The sequence below is a fragment of the Diadema antillarum genome, unplaced genomic scaffold (assembly GCF_040938485.1).
Source record: "Diadema antillarum isolate AM-2024a unplaced genomic scaffold, OU_Dant_1.0 scf00000136, whole genome shotgun sequence".
Taxonomy (NCBI): Eukaryota; Metazoa; Echinodermata; class Echinoidea; order Diadematoida; family Diadematidae; genus Diadema; species Diadema antillarum.
Window position 1 is genome coordinate 443,481 of NW_027271025.1, and position 13,975 is coordinate 457,455.

Genomic DNA, 13,975 nt, shown 5'->3' on the forward strand with positions numbered 1-13,975 from the left:
CTTGTACCCACACTAGGCCGGGCCGGCCGGCCCAGGGCTAGGCTAGCTAGCTAGGCAGGCCCTGTGCTCAGTTTCGTTCAATCGGTGATTGCATCCGCATCATCAGTAGATGCTTGACCTTGACCCAGGCCCACAATGCACCAGCCAACTTTCCAGACATCCGGTCACACCTGCATTCAGGTGGAGAATCGGATTCAATCCGATTATGCGCTTTCTGTAGAAACAACCTGGTTCCGCGTTAGCGCACTGTTTGATTACGCGCTTGCAAATGCTAGGTCTATCGGATTCTCTGTAGAAACACGCTGATTGTTTTATTCGAAAGTGTTACATCATAGAGAGACGGTATACGCAGTGCGCGATGTCAGAATGGCACAATAATAGTTTTGTTGAAAATTGTCATTATATAGGCCTGCTTATTCATCCTGGAATTCCATGATCAACAAAGCATTTCAAACATGAAGGGGGTTGAATCAATTACCAATTCATGAAGAGAAATGCTGTTGAGGTGTGCACAGTGTGTTATAGGTCCTTAATTATATCCAGTTTAGTTACGTATCATCAAAGGGGCTTTGGAACGTTTTCCAATGTTAAAGGGATCGCTGACTATTGAACACCCCCGTCAACCACGATCCGTAGCCACCATCCCCCCCCCCCCCCCCCCCCCCCCCCCCCCCCATTAGAAAACGTTCCGCGGCGCGAGCGGCCCAGTCGGGTGTATTGTGTATGTGGCGCCTCAACAGTATTTTTTCTTCCATAAATCGGATACTAATATATATTGCAATCACCTCCACGTTTCAAATGATTTGCTGATCATGGAATTCAAGATTGGGTTTATGTTTTCTAGTCCCATGAAAAATGAACAAAATTGTAACAAATCTGAACCTCTTTTTTTCCCCCTTTTTTTACTGTACTTCCTTAGATACTATACAATGTTATTTTTGCGACATCTCAAATTGGAGCCGACAGTCTTTTTCGTTGCATGAAACTTCCGCGAATTGCCTCCGGCATTCGATGCATTGTTTGCGCACAGTTTGCTTTCGCGAATCTTTTAGCTCCTCGGGAAATTTGCGAAAGTTTCATGCACCCGAAATTTTCTTCTCTTTTTAAGAGGGCTCCTACTCTAATGTTAATGAGTTGGTCCTGAGGCATCATCTCTTCAAATTTGATGTTTTTATCCTCCTTGTAACGGTACACACCTGACCTACTAGTGTAGTTTTGAACAGGGAGCAAAGAGGCCTTTTTTATCATTTTATTATCATTATCATTATTATTATTATTATTATTATTATTATTTGTGTGTTGTTTTTAACGTCTTCGTTTTATTTGGAGCATGGCAAAGAGGGGCATCTCAGTGGGCATCTCTTCCCACCTCCTCCCTTTTGGTTAGGCCTTTTTTTTTCTCTCTCTCTCTTTTTTTTGAGCCATGACCCAATGTAACCGTGTACCCGTAGCCTTGGTGTACGCGTGTGTGTGCGGCGCGCGGCGTGCGTGTGTGGTGTGCGGTGTGCGGTGTGCGGTGTGTAAACTACGGAAAAAGCGTAGCTTTCTACTCTTTGACGAAAAACTACACTCTCTCTGTCTGGCGCTGGGCTACCCATAAACTGCTGTATCTTCTTGAAATCTTTGGAATTGCAATAACCTACAATGACTGATCAAGCAGACCGTACGCTTTGGGTCGGCAATCTTGAACCGAGGGTGACAGACGAAATTTTGTTCGAGCTATTTCTTCAGGTAAGCGTTTAAATGTATCCGTAATATGACCGTAGCGTAACATTCAACCACTCGAACCATAGATGGTAGACGAAACGTTACTCGTTAGTCCCACCTACGATAAAATGATGCTGGGGATTAAATTTTCACTAGGGCCTATGGTCATATGGAATAATTACATTTACAATAAATTTTTGCCACGATTTGGCATACTCGCTATTTCTAGTGGGGGTCTAGACGTAAGTGTAAATGTATTTGGCCATATCGTGTTTTCTGTCACTGGTGACATCTTCTAACACGTACCCGAATATCAGACCGCTTCGCTTGCACGCTTCCGTGATTTTGAATGAAAGCTATTGTTTGGTGCGTGCGAAGCATGCAGCTTGCTCTCCTCACACAAGAGGCAAGCGGTGACAGATTTCCACCACGCATTTCCCTATTGATACACTATCTCCTGGCGGGACGATGAATGCTCAAACACTTTAACTTGTAACATAAATAATAATTTTCATAAGAAACTCTCTATATACTGATCGTGGCGTTTGTCACCAGCCCGTGTTAATTGTAGCCAAAATCCCATAGGTGGTGACAAATTCCACGATCAGTATATAGGAAACTCTCTGCAAACTCTCTAACAGTTATATACAGATCGTGGAATTTGTCACCACCTATGGGATTTTAGCTGCTGTTAACACGGGCTGGTGACAAATTCCACGAACAGTATATAGAGAGTTTACCAAGTCTCCTTACACTAAATAAATCGTGAATTGTGACCTATATTTATTCATGTTCTTCTTCTTCTTCTTCTGATTAAGTCTGCCTCCTTCAATAGACTGAAGATTCTTGCAGACTGGTGCTATTTACATTATAATACAATTTATTTACAGATATTTACAAGCACATAGAAAATTTGACGAAAATACTAGCCACTGTGATCAACCGTTAGACGGTTTCGAAATGATCCCACAGATGGCGCTGAAACAATTTCTGACGACAGGGAATTCCAGTTCCTTACAGTTCTTGGGAAGAACGAATGGCGATGCGATTCAGTTCTCGAATATGGTATACTTGGGTGACCCGCACCTCGTCATAGTTAATGTTTGCGCATATTTGAATCACATTTCGCCACTGAAATTCTTTGAAATCCAACTCACATACAGGAAAAATGCTGAAAATTCCAATGGAATCACAAGCTCACTGATCGATATCGAAAATTAGCAGCTATCGTCGTCAAACGCGAACGATGCGAAATACAGTAGCTGTGCGCTAAGGAAGGGGGCCCGCAACTCGTCACCCGCGCTCCCATAGACAAAGCACGTAAAAGATGCGTGCGGGGACAGTGGTGATACTTATAACACGTAGGGTCCTATTCCGATTAAAATTTCTGATTTTCGCGAAAAACTGTTCGGTTTTCACCAAAATTTGCTTGGCCCTGCCAATTTTCAAGCATACTGAACACAGTCCCGGGCATAAATTTTTGTTTAGTGCGCTTAAAACAATTTTAAGCGGGGTGACGGTATTCGGGCCCCTGACGAGGTGCGGGTACCTCGCTATACCTGATAGGAGTGTGGTTGCGAGGCTCTCGTTAACTGAGTAGCCTGTTTGATGATATAGTCCTGTGCTGAAAGAGGAGTGAGATTATTGTGTATTTTGTACATCATAATTAGCCTGTCATTTTCTCTGCGCTGTTCCAGAGTGGTCCAATTAAGTTCTTGTAGCATTTTGGTGACACTCGAGGTGTTATGGTAGTGATTTAAAGTGAATCGCGCAGCTCTTCTCTGGACCATTTCCACTTGGTGGATTAGGTTCTTGGTAGATGGGTCCCAAACTGTGGAAGCATACTCAACAATTGGTCGAACCAACGTTTTGTAAGCTGTGGCTTTAACATCAGAAGATTTTATGCGAAGATTGCGTTTTAGAAATGCAAGCACGTTATTGGCTTTATTGACAGTATTGTTGATGTGTTGGGTCCACTTCAAATCAGAAGTTATTGTTACACCCAAGTACTTCACGGATTCAACAGATTCAAGAGGGGCGTTATTTAGATGATACACGTGTTGCACCTTACTTCTTTTCCTGGATATTGTCAAAACCTTACACTTATCTGTGTTCAAATCCATCATCCATTTTTTCGCCCAGTCACCAATTTTGTTTAGGTCCTCTTGAAGATTTTGCGTATGATGTTGATTGTCGATGGTCATGTAAGAAATTGCATCATCGGCAAAAAGGCGAACCTTTGACGCGAGACCATCAGGCAAGTCATTGATGTAAAGTAGAAAGAGGCAAGGCCCAAGAACCGACCCCTGAGGCACTCCAGATGCTACCGCTACTGAAGAAGATTTAATACCATTCAAAACGACCCTCTGACTTCTTCCATTGAGAAAACTTTGAATCCATTTCAGATTTTTCCCCCTTACTGTGATTCGTATATATGTTGGATAGGATAACATTCTGAAAGTGGCAGAGTGGTCTTGAAGAGAAGGGAAAAGTGGGGTTGATGGAAGAAACAGGTTAATTACGATAGGTTTGGTAGGAAAGTGGTGGTGACAAATTCCACGATCAGTATATAGGAAACTCTCGGCAAACTCTCTATATATTGATCATGGAATTTGTCACCATCTATGGGATTTTAGCTGCTGTTAACACGGGCTGGTGACAAATTCCATGATCAGTATATAGAGAGTTTCCTACTGTGATTCGTATATATGTTGGATAGGATAACATTCTGAAAGTGGCAGAGTGGTCTTGAAGAGAAGGGAAAAGTGGGGTTGATGGAAGAAACAGGTTAATTACGCTTTATTTAGTAGGAAAGTGATGGTGACAAATTCCACGATTAGTATATAGAAAGTTTCCTACTCTGATTCATTTATGTTTTGAAGGGCCTATCGCGGAATCTGTCACCGCCTATAGGAACGCAACACAGTGAGCACGGGCTGGTGACAAATTCCATGATTAGTTATACTAATCGTGGAATTTGTCACCGCCTATGGGATTTGGGGACCAGTTAACACGGGCTGGTGACAAATTCCACGATCAGTATATAGAGAGTTTCCTACTGTGATTCGTATATGTTGGATAGGATAACATTCTGAAAGTGGCAGAGTGGTCTTGAAGAGAAGGGAAAAGTGGGGTTGATGGAAGAAACAGGTTAATTACGCTTTATTTAGTAGGAAAGTGATGGTGACAAATTCCACGATCAGTATATAGAGAGTTTTCTTCTCTGATTCATTTATGTTGGATAGGAGACATTCTGAAAGTGGCAGAGTGGTCTTGAAGAGAAGGGAAAAGTGGGGTTGATGGAATAAACAGGTTAATTACGATTTATTTAGTTCAGGAGTGGCCGAATATGGTGACAAGCTCAATGACACCAGAGTTTGGTCGAGAGTTAAGGCCTATCGCGGAATCTGTCACCGCCTATAGGAACGCAACACAGTGAGCACGGGCTGGTGACAAATTCCACGATTAGTTAATTCCACGATTACTAATCGTGGAATTTGTCACCGCCTATGGGATTTGGACGCCAGTTAACACGGGCTGGTGACAAATTCCACGATCAGTATATAGAGAGTTTCCTACTGTGATTCGTATATATGTTGGATAGGAGACATTCTGAAAGTGGCAGAGTGGTCTTGAAGAGAAGGGAAAAGTGGGGTTGATGGAAGAAACAGGTTAATTACGCTTTATTTATAGTAGGAAAGTGATGGTGACAAATTCCACGATTAGTATATAGAAAGTTTCCTACTCTGATTCATTTATGTTTTGAAGGGCCTATCGCGGAATCTGTCACTGCCTATAGGAACGCAACACAGTGAGCACGGGCTGGTGACAAATTCCACGATTAGTTATACTAATCGTGGAATTTGTCACCGCCTATGGGATTTGGGGACCAGTTAGCACGGGCTGGTGACAAATTCCACGATCAGTATATAGAGAGTTTCCTACTGTGATTCGTATATATGTTGGATAGGATAACATTCTGAAAGTGGCAGAGTGGTCTTGAAGAGAAGGGAAAAGTGGGGTTGATGGAAGAAACAGGTTAATTGCGATAGGTTTGGTAGGAAAGTGGTGGTGACAAATTCCACGATCAGTATATAGGAAACTCTCGGCAAACTCTCTATATATTGATCATGGAATTTGTCACCATCTATGGGATTTTAGCTGCTGTTAACACGGGCTGGTGACAAATTCCATGATCAGTATATAGAGAGTTTCCTACTGTGATTCGTATATATGTTGGATAGGATAACATTCTGAAAGTGGCAGAGTGGTCTTGAAGAGAAGGGAAAAGTGGGGTTGATGGAAGAAACAGGTTAATTACGTTTTATTTAGTAGGAAAGTGATGGTGACAAATTCCACGATTAGTATATAGAAAGTTTCCTACTCTGATTCATTTATGTTTTGAAGGGCCTATCGCGGAATCTGTCACCGCCTATAGGAACGCAACACAGTGAGCACGGGCTGGTGACAAATTCCACGATTAGTTATACTAATCATGGAATTTGTCACCGCCTATGGGATTTGGGGACCAGTTAACACGGGCTGGTGACAAATTCCACGATCAGTATATAGAGAGTTTCCTACTGTGATTCGTATATGTTGGATAGGATAACATTCTGAAAGTGGCAGAGTGGTCTTGAAGAGAAGGGAAAAGTGGGGTTGATGGAAGAAACAGGTTAATTACGCTTTATTTAGTAGGAAAGTGATGGTGACAAATTCCACGATCAGTATATAGAGAGTTTTCTTCTCTGATTCATTTATGTTGGATAGGAGACATTCTGAAAGTGGCAGAGTGGTCTTGAAGAGAAGGGAAAAGTGGGGTTGATGGAATAAACAGGTTAATTACGATTTATTTAGTTCAGGAGTGGCCGAATATGGTGACAAGCTCAACGACACTAGAGTTTGGTCGAGAGTTAAGGCCTATCGCGGAATCTGTCACCGCCTATAGGAACGCAACACAGTGAGCACGGGCTGGTGACAAATTCCACGATTAGTTAATTCCACGATTACTAATCGTGGAATTTGTCACCGCCTATGGGATTTGGACGCCAGTTAACACGGGCTGGTGACAAATTCCACGATCAGTATATAGAGAGTTTCCTACTGTGATTCGTATATATGTTGGATAGGAGACATTCTGAAAGTGGCAGAGTGGTCTTGAAGAGAAGGGAAAAGTGGGGTTGATGGAAGAAACAGGTTAATTACGCTTTATTTATAGTAGGAAAGTGATGGTGACAAATTCCACGATTAGTATATAGAAAGTTTCCTACTCTGATTCATTTATGTTTTGAAGGGCCTATCGCGGAATCTGTCACCGCCTATAGGAACGCAACACAGTGAGCACGGGCTGGTGACAAATTCCACGATTAGTTATACTAATCGTGGAATTTGTCACCGCCTATGGGATTTGGGGACCAGTTAACACGGGCTGGTGACAAATTCCACGATCAGTATATAGAGAGTTTCCTACTGTGATTCGTATATATGTTGGATAGGATAACATTCTGAAAGTGGCAGAGTGGTCTTGAAGAGAAGGGAAAAATGGGGTTGATGGAATAAACAGGTTAATTACGATAGGTTTGGTAGGAAAGTGGTGGTGACAAATTCCACGATCAGTATATAGGGAGTTTCCTTCTCTGATTCATTTATGTTGGATAGGAGACATTCTGAAAGTGGCAGAGTGGTCTTGAAGAGAAGGGAAAAGTGGGGTTGATGGAAGAAACAGGTTAATTACGATTTATTTAGTTCAGGAGTGGCCGAATATGGTGACAAGCTCAACGACACTAGAGTTTGGTCGAGAGTTAAGGCCTATCGCGGAATCTGTCACCGCCTATAGGAACGCAACACAGTGAGCACGGGCTGGTGACAAATTCCACGATTAGTTATACTAATCGTGGAATTTGTCACCGCCTATGGGATTTGGACGCCAGTTAACACAGGCTGGTGACAAATTCCACGATCAGTATATAGAGAGTTTCCTACTGTGATTCGTATATATGTTGGATAGGATAACATTCTGAAAGTGGCAGAGTGGTCTTGAAGAGAAGGGAAAAGTGGGGTTGATGGAATAAACAGGTTAATTACGATAGGTTTGGTAGGAAAGTGGTGGTGACAAATTCCACGATCAGTATATAGGGAGTTTCCTTCTCTGATTCGTTTATGTTGGATAGTCCCTATATTAAGATGCTTCCTATCCACAATGGATAAATCGTGAAACAATCCACGACTTATTTAGTCTTAGAAGGTCAAGGAATTTTTCTATAATACTGATACAATTTGTAGTGGAATTTGTCACCGTGTATGAGATATTTTGATGCAAGGAGCATGGGCTGGTGATCTACATATCAAATCGTGTTGTATATTAATTGTGATTCGCCTATTATGTGCACATGGGATAGCAATATTCTAAAAGTGGCCCAGTGATCTTGAAGAGAAGGGAAAAGTGGGGTTTGATGGACTCAGTAACTGGTACGATTTATTCACTACGAAAAGTGGTGGAGACAGACATCACGTAACAGTTGACTTGAAATGAGATCGCGCAACGGTCGACAACTTGAATACACACGTAATCGCGTGCTTGAGATCGCGCAACGAACGAGCGATTTGAAAGGTTGCCAATCGTGGATCGCACGCGACGCGACCCCCACCGTACCGATCAACTGCGATTGTGCGAGTCACTTTCTTGCAGAGCGCAATACGCGAGCTGTCAAAGGAGAAGTTGTCCGGCTGTGGAAATTTGTCACTGGTGACAAATTTCACGATAATGCCATGTATGTTATGACTAGGCTCTTTTATTGCTTATTTTCCCCCCAATTCTAAGCGGGGAGGCCGGGAAGGGGCGCGGGCTGGGGGTGTACGATAGCGACGACATCACTCAGTCCAGGGAAAACCCGCTCATTGATGAGGGCGAGAGGCGAGGTCGGGGGGCCTGGGGGGGGGGGTGGGGGGGGGGGGGCTCCGGCTTATCAGGATTCCCAGATCGTGGATACGAGGCCCATCCTTCCTTTATGAGCATGGTCGGGGTGCTCATGATGAGGCCCTCACAGTCACACTCGCATTCGGGGCGAGATGATGTTGACTTAACCCTGACGTGGGGCGCTGTAACTAACACGTTACGTGTTGGGGTTGCTTTGGCAGTGCTGTAACTGTGACCTGGGGCTACGCATTGTAGGATTTTGAATCTGGAAAGGCCTAGTATCGTGGTTAAATATCACCTTAAATGCTACAAAATGCGTCAATTTGAATACTTACCAATGAATTCCAGTTCAATATTGACAAGAGGATGCGCGGAACATAGTCCGCTAATAGTCCCTTTCTGTCCAAATCGATGCTTTTAAATGATTCGGTCAGGAGGGATCTGCGAAATGGACAGCTGCCCAATTAAACGAGATTTGAAACCTTTGCGCTTGCGTGAGTTGATAGCAGTGTTGTAGCCTTTTTGACCAGGCACTCTTGCTGCGCGACATCGTGTGGTGCCCGATTGCTCTCTGCTGGTGTGTGCGCGTTTCACTCAAACCCTTTCGCTCGCCACAACACAGCGTGCAGCAAAAGGACCTTGTTCAAAGGCTAAAATCATCTCGACTCTCATGGGTATTCATATCGCCAATGTGCGAAGTGCCACGCAAAGGTTGCATCTACAAAGCCAAAGAATGAAGGTGGGGGGGGGGGGGGATGGATATGAACTCATAGAAAAATGTCTTTTCAAGACTACGGGATTAATGCGGAAATTAAGAAGTGAATGTATCGTATAATGAGGTAAGAAATGTATGTATATTATAAAAGTAAGCCTTTTGCTGGTAAAATATGAAACTTATAGTGGTGCAAAAAGTTTTGTTTCTTTTACAACATACAGAGATAGCACTCTTTTGACTCAGGGCGCTCCCACAGTATAACTGTGTGCAAGGAGTGCCCCGGAGTTAGTAGTGCGGTTACTCATGACTATGAGGCTCTCTGTTCGTGTTCACTTATCATACATCATGGCCATCTCACATGTGACATATAAATTGTTGCACATTGATTTTGTACTTAATAATATACACACATGTCCACTCTCCATGATGAAAAGAAGAAAAAATTCTGTCTGCGCTTTTTGACAAAAATTGAGTTTCAATCAACTGATGTGCAGCGATCCACCGAAACGGGTGGTAGCGGGTTCGCTCAGTGTAGGGCTGCCGCTCGGTTGAAAGATGGGTTTGTATCTTTTTGGGGTTATGTTCCAGCAGTTAGTCTACCAGCAGTCTCCACATCTGGCTTCATGGAATATATGAAGGAGAACTGTAAATGTTAAAAAATGATGAAAAGCTCTGAACAGATGGATTTTTCTCTCTAGGCTGCCGCTTTTATTGACCGATTCGGGTTCGTTGAGGGCAGCAGACATTTTGTGGCGCTGGGCGCAGCCATGCGGTGTCTCAGCCGACCCCCCCTCCTCTCCCCCACCCCACGGGCAACATGTTTATCACGCACTCGTAACAAAGGTTCGCGCACTAAGCAAGCATTCATGCACTCAGTACGAGACGCCTATTGGCTAAAACAACCATGCATCAGTTTTTCATTCCGTGCGCGGAAGGGGGTGGGGGAGAGGGGAGGGGGGGGGGGTCGGCTGAGACACCGCGTAATGGCGCTGCCCATGCCAAAAATACACATAGCGCGTCACAAAATCGGTCCATAGGCCTGCTCGGACTCAAATCTTTTGGTGCTTTTTTCTGCGGCTCTTGCCTCTCTATGCACGAATTAGTAAAGTCTGACATCATTTTACAAACATTATTGTATAGAAGAAACTAAAATCAGAACTAACCTGATCTTGTTCATATATTCCAAATTACTAGTTTCGATGTGAACATGCAAATGCATTATTGTTGTGTGACCAGTGAGCTCACTGTGATGACATTAAAGCATTGACTGATGCCAGACTTGTGCAGAACTCTGTCCTGCCTGTACCTATACCTAACTTTCAAGGGAAAGAAAAAAAAGTAGCAGAGTTGAACAGAAACCAAGTGCGCAAGCTACAATGTGTACTCTGTTGAAAAAACATTTGATGTACATGTACATGAGATGTATGTTTTTCTACTACTAGAGCAACTTGTATTATGATCTATCCATCCGTAGTACACTGTAAGTGTATTGTGTGTGTGTGTGTGTGTGTGTGTGTGTGTATGCAGCATACACTGTAGCTACAAACCCAATATACCCATCTTTTTTTTCTCTTACCGGTTATGTTTTGCTCTTTCTTATTACTGATTATAACAGGCTGGCCCAGTCAAACATGTCAACATTGCCAAAGACAAGGAAGGTAGACAGAAAAATTTTGCCTTTGTGGAATTCAAACATGATGTCTCTGTACCATATGCCATGCAGCTTATGGGGGGCCTTCCAATCTTTGGCAGAGCATTACGCCTACAGTTCCGCAGTGGCAGCAAGCATCAAAATACACCTCCTGCCATGGGAACACTGGCTATGATGCCATCCCCAAGGCTGCCCCCAGGTATTGTGGAAAGTCAGGGAAATGGTATTCTTGGTGACCCACCAAGGCAGGGACAAGGGGCAGTGACCATGACCAGGTCTGCATCAGCTCCAGGCAGAGTATTGGGACAGGGACAGGTTCCTGAAGGACATCCGCTGCATCTTTTGGGGAGCAGGGCAGCTGTGCCTATTGTGATGCCGGGCAACATGATGTCACCTGGACAGATGATTGGTCTTCCTCCTGGTAAATTAAAATTAAAATTAAAATGCATCTCGAATCTTCGTCTGCCCCATGTGCATCAGTGGGCATGAATAATGGTACAAAATTAAGTCAACTTATCTGGATTGTACTGTTTTAATTCCGAGAACTGTTTCACATCCGATCCTGGACACTTCATCAACTCGTTTGATTTGGTGGCGGGAAGGCGTCATTGCCAGTCGGCGCAGAAGAGATGATGACGCGTCCAAGATCAGACATGAAACTGTTCTCAAAATTGAAACAATTAGTCCAGACGAATTGATTGAATTTTATACCTTTACTGAACGTTACCTGGATAAATCAGAACTTACATCAGTGGACATGATTTATTAGTTATGCTTTTTTACATGTACTGTAGGCTAGTTTTCTTGTTTTTACAGGTGTGGCTCGTACACTGTAACATACCCAGAGCCAAGCTGTATGTATACAGTCAGGATGCAAATTAATACCATGATGTGCATTTATTTTAGGCAACTGACAAACATGAATTTTTCAGATCAGTGGTTCAAAAACATATACAGTATGTAAGCAGGGTCTTTAATTTGCACTGTGCACATATTTTTGTCCAAGCCTCACACACACGAAAAAGCAAAAACAAAAACACACCAAGATATTGTTTTACATTTTCTTGCATGAAAACTAATGTGCTGCCTATCCATTCAAATGTATGGGGGTGCAAAAACTACTATTATACATTACTTTAATGCACAAAGAGTGTCAAAGAATTTTCATGGACAATGTTTGATTTGTCTGCCTTCAGTGAAACACTTATTAGTAGTTTTTATCTTCATGCATAATTTTCTTGTATTTCCTGCTTTCTTCTCTCTTATGTCATTGTTGCAGGCACCCCATTTTCTCAAGGTGCTGCCTTCCAGGGACTTCCTGTACCAGACAGAGTACCCAGGTTTGGAGACAGCCCCCAGAGGAACACTGGCCATGACAGGAGCTGGGGACCCTCTCATTCTAGTCCACTGACATCTCGGCATAGTAGCTACAACTCACCAGAGAGAGGAGAGTCAAAAGGCTGGACACGTGGAGATGTAGGTTCAGACATGGAAAGTCAATCAGACAGGAGATCGCAAGAGGATAAGGGCCATCATGGGTATGAGTTTGACACCGGCCGAAATTTTGATCGAAGTGAGCGTAACAGCCGCAAGGACAAAGATAATTATGACCGTGGAGCAGATTCATGGGCAAGGGATAGGTCCAGACAGGAAAGGTATTCTAGAAAAGATGATCGCGACTATAGCAGAGACCCATCACAAGCTTATAGGGGCAGTGGCAGTCCACATGGATATGGTAATGATGAACCACAGCAAGGGGGGCACTTTGATGAATTGAGGGATCCAGACCGAGGCAGGAGATATGAAGACTATAGTGGGCATGGAGGAAGGGAAAGTCGCTCCAACCGAGATTATCAGGGGCGAGAACCAGAGCGTTACAGAGATCGGTCTGGTAGCAGACATGATCAAGATAGGAGAAGTCGCCGAAACTATCATTCAGGTCATTAAGTCATACTACACTGGCAAGTTTTTTATAACATTGGACTGCTGCAATGTATTGTTTCATGACCTGGTAACTCACTGTCAAGTGTATGCAGTCTGGTATTCTCCAAACACAGAAACATGCTGAAGCAAACAATATTTCTGTACTCATTTCTTTTCTTCTCTTTCATGTCCATTTAAAGTATGATCATTAAAGAGTAGCTTTTGCAAAATACTGGAAAAGTGGATGTTTTTGGGCAAGTAATTTTTCATTCGGCGGGGTAAGATGAGTTTTCGTGTGTTTTGAATTTCGTGGAATCAAGACATCAACTACAGAAACACATGGCAAGCAAAAATATTCGCATGCTTTTATTTATCGCACTGCTTTCTGGTTGTGCAAAATGTGCAAAAAAAGAACTTCCAACACTGCAAAAATTTCCACCTTTACAGTAGTTTCAATGCTCTATATTAGTCTGTCTGAATGAAGTTTGGTGTGCTGGAAGCACAGCAACATGTTGAAAAGATGACCAATACCTATTCCTTTTCAGCTCACCTAAGCAAGTGAGCTATTGAGATCGCTCTTCGTCTTGTGTCCATTATGCATTGTACAAGTGATTGTTTTGCGCCAAGCATCCGTAGTGCCATAGGATCTCAATTTGTTCAAATGGGTACCATGCTCCCCTTGGGGCCTCTAAGGGTAAGTAGAAAATGGGAAGGAGGGGGGGAGGGTGGGCTGCATTGTACGTTTTCATCTCGTTGAAAACCCCATGATAATTTTCACCAAACTTTGCAGGTAGCATCCGTAGGGAATTTGGTCAAATGGGCACCTTGCTCCCCCTCAGTTGATACTATGGGTACTGTGGGAAGATAGCTGTTTTTAAACAAAAAATAGACTCCCAGAATATACATGTTAACGTGGTTGTCATAAATGGCTGAAAGAGAGCTGGAAGAGAACTTTAATTTTTCATTTCTGTCCGTCTCGGATACAATTTAGTCCACTCCAGCTGATGGGCACAATGTACCTATTAGTCTTTACTCTAATTTTAGTTGAGGGTCAAACACAAAA

General features: G+C 43.2%; 1 protein-coding gene across 1 annotated transcript; it reads left to right on the top strand.

Moving 5' to 3' along the window:
• Positions 1-1,593: 1,593 nt before the first annotated feature.
• LOC139720972 (uncharacterized) lies at positions 1,594-13,582 on the top strand. Its single transcript, XM_071632302.1, has 3 exons — positions 1,594-1,731; positions 10,954-11,410; positions 12,269-13,582. Exons 1-3 carry the CDS (start codon positions 1,645-1,647, stop codon positions 12,934-12,936), a joined length of 1,212 nt encoding a protein of 403 aa, XP_071488403.1. The 5' UTR covers positions 1,594-1,644; the 3' UTR covers positions 12,937-13,582.
• The last annotated feature ends 393 nt before the right edge of the window (positions 13,583-13,975 follow it).

Bases quoted from the DNA above. Each gene is read 5' to 3' on its own strand.
- LOC139720972 (XM_071632302.1), top strand. From the start codon at position 1,645: ATGACTGATCAAGCAGACCGTACGCTTTGGGTCGGCAATCTTGAACCG. The intron at 1,732-10,953 runs GTAAGCGTTTAA...TGATTATAACAG, and splicing joins TGTTCGAGCTATTTCTTCAG to GCTGGCCCAGTCAAACATGT. The intron at 11,411-12,268 runs GTAAATTAAAAT...TCATTGTTGCAG, and splicing joins GATGATTGGTCTTCCTCCTG to GCACCCCATTTTCTCAAGGT.